At 36.0% G+C, this 8,748-nt stretch overlaps 1 protein-coding gene across 2 annotated transcripts in view; it reads left to right on the plus strand.

Moving 5' to 3' along the window:
• The window catches only part of LOC124222641 (phosphotriesterase-related protein), a 37,792-nt gene that overhangs the window by 21,892 nt on the left and 7,152 nt on the right, over positions 1–8,748 (plus strand). For both annotated transcript variants that reach the window (XM_046633815.2, XM_046633816.2), the window contains exons 4-6: positions 3,444–3,602; positions 3,902–4,066; positions 6,200–6,417. In XM_046633815.2, coding sequence (XP_046489771.1) covers positions 3,444–3,602; positions 3,902–4,066; positions 6,200–6,417 — 542 coding nt within the window. The remainder of the gene's footprint in view (positions 1–3,443; positions 3,603–3,901; positions 4,067–6,199; positions 6,418–8,748) is intronic.

Below are 8,748 nucleotides of genomic sequence, written 5' to 3' on the forward strand. Positions count from 1 at the left end.
CGAATTGAAAAAATATCGCACCTTGGCGACAAAGGCACAGATTTCTATATACATAGGCTATATAGCTAACAGCTCGCTGCAATGCTATAGGCCAAGTCAGGCATACCCACTGAAAGCAGGTTATAGATTCTAATCTCGGCAATCGAAATGTAGTACTATCTGAGAAACGCCAATTTTTGAGTTGTGTCACCTCTGTCGTCAAGATCCGATATGTTTTTATAATGATCGTCCCCTCTTCCTTCCTGATGATTGGAATCAGCCATTAAAGAATGACAGTTTTCAAAGTCTACCCGAGGCAATACATCAATTGTTTGGATTTACTTAATTCAAAAAATTCGCATTATGTATGCAACGTACAAGTAGCATATTAGAGCTGAAATTCGAGGTGGCTAGCCTGCACGACAAGACAAGTAAGGTCTAGCATGCGCAGTCGGACGCTGAACTTGCAAGTTTCACCATTTCCTCTCGGCAGAGAGAAATTAATTTTTTGTTTTTTCGTTTAGGTCATAGAGGTGTAAGACTCATATATGTCATTTAGTTACTTCTCTTTATTTCACCTTGCGAATAACTTTCGCCATAACGATTCCGAAAGTAATCAAAAAATGCGCTTTCGATTTAAAAAAAACCATGTAACGCGGTATGCATGTTTCACAGGCTAAATTTCTCCCTGGTTTTCGTACGAAGTCCCAAGTATGACTCAGACCTTCTGAAAAGAGCATGGTGGGATGATTTACCAATTTTTTTAAAGATATGATTTGTTCAATCAGTTGGAATGGCTTAATATTCGATTTATCAAAGCTTTTAATAAAACCATCTGACAGTGATTTTATTATTATTTTATGAATTTGAGAATAGCGCTCTATTCGCAGATAAAGCAGGTTTTCAAGCTTCGATTCCAGTAAAACAATATGAGAAGTAATGGCGTCACCAGTCAAAAAATCATAGATGTGAAAACAGAAAATGCACGCGCCAGCTACCGCCAGTTTGTTTAAAAATGACTCCAAATGTTATGAGGCGTCCATGCATACCCTGATGAAAATTTCTACGACTACGCATTTTTACAGAAATTAGAACATCTCGTATTACGATTTTGCACAAAATTGTAAATATGCATAATTTTTCATAAAGAATTGTTAATTTTCTTTCAAAATTGTAGTCTAGTGTAATGGTCGTATATTTTTCAGTGAAAAAATACAAATTTTTATTAAAACCAATAAGTTTTTAAGTGAAATTATGCATGTTTTTTGTACTAAAAATTTTTTCGTACAAAATTGTATGAAATATTCAAATTTCTCTAAAAACTTGTAGAAAGTGGTAAAAATCATCTTCGCCAGGGTATACCGACAATACTACGAGTAATCATATACTCAATATATCATCTACGCATAAAAGACGGAGCGATTGATATAGTGATGCATAAGTGCTGGCGAGAAATTATGAGTAGTAATGTGCAAACCAATTAAATTATACAAACAGAATCAAGAACATGATCTCGTAGTCAGAGACTCTGTATGGGCTGAGCATCAGATAGAAATGAGGCTTAGCAACAATTATCAAGTTGCAGCGCAAAACAGTAAACGTCAAACTTTAAAGTCGTTTATATCAAAAGTAATTTATGAACACATTTAGCACAGCAACTTTTAAATAAATCAATATTTTGAGCAAACATTTAAAATTAATATTTTGGAACACCTTTTTTCGGCGAATGGTAGCTCCATGTCGAAATCGAATACTTATACAGCCATTTCCAAAAATTAACCGAGATGATTTATTCTGTAAAAATATGGAGAAAATGAGTTTTCTTTTGGAACATTTCAAATTTTCGTTCATATATTTATTATTAAAGTTCCAGTCTGTAGCTGTAGAATGTAAACAACACCCGTTCAAAAATTGTACATGTGTTTGTTGACGATTGTTTCATCTAGAGCTCAATGCCCTGCAGCAAGTAGAGTGTAAATAAATTATTAACACAATTTATTGCAAATTATTAGCAATCTTTTCTTTTTTGCTTTTCAAGGTAGCGACAACTACTGCCAACAGAACATCTGCTTTATTCATTTAATTAATGATACCAATATACGTCTACTCACTAAAGATTCCCGTTTTACATAGACACTTGTCCTCATATTAGGAATATAGACTAAAGTCTAAAGGAAGAAGACGACGCTTACCATTTTGCGACTGAATCTCTTCATAGATCACACCGGCACACAAAAAAAAAAGTTGTTTGTACATTTGACCGGACCCACCTATGGACATGTAATTCGATCCGCTGAATCCGAATTTGAAGTCCGTTTGGCCCGGTCACCCTCCAGATTTGAGTAAAATGCAAAAAACCCAAAAAAAGCAAAATATTGAGAAAAACTGCAATCACAGCGACGAAAAAATTTTTGTGGACTCGGATCAAGTATGATTTTCATGTATTTCAATTCACTGAATCTAAATCTGAACGTTAATTAGTCCGTTGAGCCGTCAAAGTTTGAAAAAATTGCGAAAAACTGAAAAAAATTTCATAAAATCATGAAAAACCGAAACTATCGAGATGAAAAAAAATTTTTGGATTCAGATTGAGTATGATTTTCTTGTATTTTGTTCCACTGAATCTGAATCTGAAGTTTTTTTGTCCCATTAACGTTTCAAAATTTTAAAAAATCTCAAAAAACCAAAAAAATTGGGAACAGATCTATAGATTTTATCTTATAATTATAACTGCAATTTTTCCAATTTTTTTGGTTTTTTGAGTTTTTATAGATCTATAGATCTATAGATTTTTTCTCATATTTATAACTGCAATTTTCCCAATTTTTGTGGTTTTTTCAGATTTTTTTAAATTTTGCAACGTTAATGGGACAAAAAAACTTCAGATTCAGATTCAGTGAATCAAAATACATGAAAATCATACTCAATCTGAGTCCAAAAAATTTTTCTCATCTCGATAGTTTCGGTTTATCATGATTTTATGCAATTTTTTTCGGTTTTTCGCAATTCTTTCAAACTTTGACGGCTCAACGGGCTAATGAACGATCAGGTTTAGATTCAGTGAATTGAAATACATGAAAATCATACTTGATCCGAGTCCACAAAAATTTTTTCATCGCTGTGATTGCAGTTTTTCTCAATTTTTTGCGTTTTTTGGGTTTTTTGCATTTTACTCAAATCTGGAGGGTGACCGGTCCAAACGGACTTCAAATTCGGATTCAGCGGGTCGAATTACATGTCTATAGGTGGGTCCGGTCAAATGTACAAACAACTTTTTTTTTTTGTGTGCCGGTGTTATTTATTACCTTTTTCTCGTTCTTTCCTTCATGCTGTATTGAAAACGTTCATATTTGTAACTTGATTGATGTCACTGTAGTTGGTGTTTGGTCATCTTCCTTAGAAACTGTGTACAGTAACATAAGCTATACACGATAAAAAATTTGGTACTACGAAATACATTTCAGGCCATTACGTTGCATCCACACAAACCGAAGCGACTCTCAACATCAGTGTAGAGGAAATGTATGACTTGATCTTGAAAGAAATGACGGTGGAATGCGAAGGTAGTCCCGGTGTCAAGGCCGGGTTCATTGGAGAAGTGGGTAGTACTTGGCCCATTCATGGTAAATTCGACATTTAGACGTATTGAAATATACTAAATATAATAGTGAACGAATAGTAATAATGCTTTTTACATCACGTGCGTTGATAATACGTAATCATTTATGATGTAGGTACGTTTTACAGTAGGCCACACGCCATTGTTATATTAGTTCATCGTCAGCGAATCTGAATGTTTCTCTCAAATTCGTAAGGTTTTAAATTGCAGTACCTCGTACACTTTACTGAGATTAGTACAGCATTTTTTTAAATCCTTTTAAAATTTCATAACAAATATGGCACTGGTAATTTTCAAACGCAGATTTCGAGAAAAAAGCAATACAAGCAACCGCTGCGGTACAAGCACAATTGGGATGCCCAGTGAGTTTTCATCCAGGACGAAATCCGAAAGCACCTTACGAAATAATTAGATTGTATTTGGAAGCTGGCGGCGCTGCAGAAAAAGCCATCATGTCTCATCTCGACCGTGAGTTAAACTTTACGTTTTATATATCTATCATACCGCTCTGAACGAATAGAGGACGTCTAGTATTCACATACTATATGAGATGTGGCTTTTTAATTTGGACCCCCTCCCCTCCCTCCCGCCCTAGCCCCTGGTAAAATGTGGTGCGATCCCCCTCCTCCTCGCGTAAGATTTTTCCTATAATTTTTAAATAATTCAATTTATTTGATATGTTCATGTATTCTGCTTTATACCACTAAATACCTAATATTAATTATTGTCTATGCTCACTGATCACAGCGTCGATCATCCGAACGTCGGTTATCCAAAACATCAATCATCCGAACGGTAATTTGGTTTATCCGAAACGTCAATTATTCAAACGGTGATTTGGTTTATCCGAAACCTCAATTATCCGAATGATGATTCGGTTTATCCGAAATGTCAGTAATCAGAAAAATTATTCAGTGTAAATTTGCGGTTTTTCTAATAACAGGCCGTTACATATATACATTATTGCACGACATCGCAAGGTTAGACTTGCGCGGCGTTCCTCCCCTCCTCTCGCCTGACAGGAGCTTGCACGCATTCGGTTTTCCAGTGCGAGTCCTTACTCATCTGTAGAGCTGTGAAAAAGCAAGCCTCGATACTGCATCTGATGTTTTATGTACATATTCTATTACGGTCTGCTCGGTTATCAGACTTTTCGATTATCTGGATGATGTCCCAATTAGTTCGGATAATCGGCGCTCTATTACGGGCGTGTTCGGAAATTGACTGAAAGTACTGTCAGTACTGAAAATGGTATAGTCCAAGTGACGTATACTGCAGATTTTCAGTACTTGTAGATTAATGAAAAAAAAAAATTATCTCCCTCCCTAATTGACTTTTGGCAAATTTTTTTTTTGTAAATTCGTCAAAAAATAACTGCTTTCGAGTGGGACTAATCGTAGTCCTGTAAGGTAAAAATTGGCGATGAAATTTCATTTGTTTATGGCTGAAAAACATACCCTCTTTTTGGAGCCATTTTTCACCAACTTAATAATAAAAAATCATTTCGCCCTTAAGTGAACATGATAATAACATCCTTCTCGATTAAAAATCGGCTAACTAAATTGCTGTACGACGCTCTGCAGCTCTGCAAATTCCTTGCAAAAAAAGTCGGTTTTTTCATAACAAATAGCTTTTCTCACAAACTATTCATCCGATCGAGCCCCGGTTTTGCGAGCTTCTTGAGTACCCTAAGAGACATATTTTCCAAGATTCCTAAAGCCATACATGCATTATTGGATTCATAATTAGTTAATTAAGAAATGGCCATTTCAGCCGGTTTGTATTTTTTTACAAGAGAACTAATTGACCGATTTCAATTTTCCAAAATCGAAATTGTTTGTCTTTCTGAGACCTACAAAAGGTTATTCAACTTTTCTTCTGTACAATTAATAGTTTAGGAGATCCTAGTAGAAAACCTGTTTTTCAAAACTTTAAACGCATGTAAAAAATTTAGACACTTAAATCATTGGTTGGAAAGTAGAAGGCGTTCATGTGGGCTATAATCGTTACCAGAATCCGCAGGTTTCATCCTTTCTGCACGCCGTGACATAAAACTGCCCTTTTTTCTACCCGTTTCCTGGACTATTACACTCACCTTCGGCTCGATACGTGCGCACCTATAACTCGCAATCATATTGCAAACTTACGCTCGGCCCGAAAAGACCACGTTTGTCTCCTTGTTACACAATTTACTATTTTTTATAGCAGATTACAAAAAGAGCACTTTTCAGTACTAGGGCGTAGAATTGCACTTTAGCGCACTCCGATGCCCTGTTTTTTCGTACTGTCGCGAAAACGATCCTACTTTTCGTACGGTACGCAGGCAAAAAAAGACGCGTAAACCATATTAGTGTTATATAAATTATAAACGTTTCATCTCTGTAGTTGTGAAATTTATAAAAGACGAGTTTTCGAGGATAAGCTAATAGCACAAAATTGGTTTTTACATTTAGGGCCAGTATAGTTTACGCGTCTTTTTTGACAGATATCAGTATATATAAAGTAATCTTTCCTGCAACAGTATAAAAAAGATCATCCGAGCACAAAAAGTGCACTTTCTTCTAGGATATCAATATGGTAATAATATTTGACTTTCAAAAGGTACATTGCTCAAGGACGAAGATCTTCTGGAATTTTCAAAATCTGGATGCTACTGCCAAATGGACTTATTTGGTACCGAATGTTCGTACTACCAGTTTTCCCCAACAACCGATATGCCATCGGATGCTCAACGCCTTGATAAAGTAATGCTGATTCGTGAAGAAGGCCGACTTGATAGAGTTCTACTTAGTCACGACATCCACACTAAGCATCGTTTGGTGAGCATATTGTATACTTGAAATAACTCGATATCAATTCCTAATTTACTCCAACACAATTATCTGCAGGATGGTTGAGTTACGATGATTAATATTATTCTGTGTAGTTGCACTGGGGGGCGGCGATAAAAGGAACCAAAGATAAAGAAATCGTATTTTCTTACAATCATTTGTAAGCCAGATTCAACTGTTTTACCACATATATTTTCGCAGTTTGTATTTGATAATGCAGATATGAACATAGGTACATTGCATGGTTTGAATACATTCCATGTGATGGGCGACCAGGAATCTGTTACACCATATCCTACCGTGACCCAAATTGTAAAAATTAAACGCTTAAGTAAAATTCCATCAGCCATTGTCGCGGGTACGTTCGGTCACGTTCCTCTACAAGTATTTAATAAATCAATCGAACTGGGGTTTAAGAACATAGGGATACTAGATCTGGAAGAAATAAACCCAATTTTGCAAGAGGTAGTATTATCATCGTGTGACTATCGTTGTGGTTGTATGGAAAATCACAGAACATGCTCCACATTCCGGGGTGGAATGGAATCATTGAACAAGTGACTTTGGACATGACTTACGAAAAGTCACGTACTATGTTCATGTCATTTATAAATTCTCCACCTAGCACTTATGACACCGTTTACACATCTCTACTACTCTCTGCCGTCGACAAAAGTAGATCATGTGAGGGCAACAACAAATGTCTCGTCACTTTCAATCAACCACTTTACATTAAATCACGAGATATCGTTGCATCAATGCCCACAGATTTGATTTTGAAGAACTTAGTCGTAAGACTAGGAGGATTTCACCTGCCGATGTCTTTCATGGAAGCAATTGGTTACATTGTGTCTATAGTAATTGACTTGAAGAATTGTTGAGCCTCGTCTATGCCCCTGTTTCTGTTTAAAAAATGATATCAAGTCATACTTATGCCAGTAGAGGGTTGAGAGAGAATCTGCTGACATATACAGCTTCGGCGAGAATTGTGTGGGAGCAAATGGATTTCACCGATTGAGAACGCGTAGCAATGACCGAGCTCCTCCAAGATGTTACAAGTCCATCGTTTTGAACCACCATTCGCGAAGAATGTTCATAAGCATTTCGCGCAAGTTCCTAGAGTCTTTGGCAAATCTCCAGGCACGTGAACCAACGGCAAAGCTATGGGTACAATACTTTACCATGGTAACTCTGGTCAAACAATTTTTCGAGGCAGAACGAAGTTGCCATTTTTTGTATGCAAAGTCAGCACAACTGTATCTGCAAGATATCTTGAGCTGGAATCTAAGCTTTTGCCAACGATGGATATTTCACTATTCGCCACTCGGATGAATTTTGTTCCCGAATCTGGAGTGATATGACTATCGAACAAACTGTGATGCTAATAATGAAAAGTATTGTGGTGGTCTCACTCACGGGCAAGGAATAACAGACAGTGTATTAGCTAACTGGATTTTGTCATTGTCTATTGTTCATGAGAAGTCATTTTACACAACCTTCGTTCTATCGACAATAAATCGACAATACAGCGATCCTAGTGAAAATAATTCTACGAATTTCTATGAAAATTTCTACAAGTTTTTACCGAAATTGTTATGCAAAAGTAGAGGATTTGGACCGATTTATAGTTTTTGAACTTAGATTTTCTAACAATTCATAGTTTTTCATAGATTATCGGCGTTTTTAATAGATAAGTGTAGATTGGCTCGCATTTGCGCGATCATTTTTCTTATATCAAATGTTGAGATTGATACAATTTGTTGTAAAATATTAAAATATATAGTAGGATTCCTGGCTTAGTAGAATAACAAATGTTAGGACTCACTTATTGAGATATGGTGAGTTCAAAAATACATGACAAATTCTCTAAATCCGTCTAGATCATACTCAGGGTCAGAAAATAAGAAGATCAGTTTTCGGACGTAGACCCGAATTTTGCTAGGAACTTGTCTGCGATAAGTTTTCCTTGTTAGCGAGATGCGACATCTAGCCGTGGCTCAAAAATAGTATTTCATACGTTCTCATACATATTCGTAATCTTATCAATCTAAATTGATTTCTCAAATTGTTGATCATCATATATTTTCGTGAAAATTCGTACTGTTTCATGAGAATTCATGGAGTTTAAGAAAAGTTTTACTTTTCAACGTTTGGAACTCCAAGCTCAGATTTTCGTAGATCGTCACAGTTTTGTTCTGCTTAATCGTTGGAAACTATTACGTAATACTACTTAATTACGCGGTTGTAGTTTTTCCATAGAGTTTCATATTTTTATATTCAGTGCGTATTTGAGGTTCAGATTTTCGTAGATCCTCGGAG

Source organism: Neodiprion pinetum, chromosome 7, assembly GCF_021155775.2.
Source record: "Neodiprion pinetum isolate iyNeoPine1 chromosome 7, iyNeoPine1.2, whole genome shotgun sequence".
Taxonomy (NCBI): domain Eukaryota; kingdom Metazoa; phylum Arthropoda; class Insecta; order Hymenoptera; family Diprionidae; genus Neodiprion; species Neodiprion pinetum.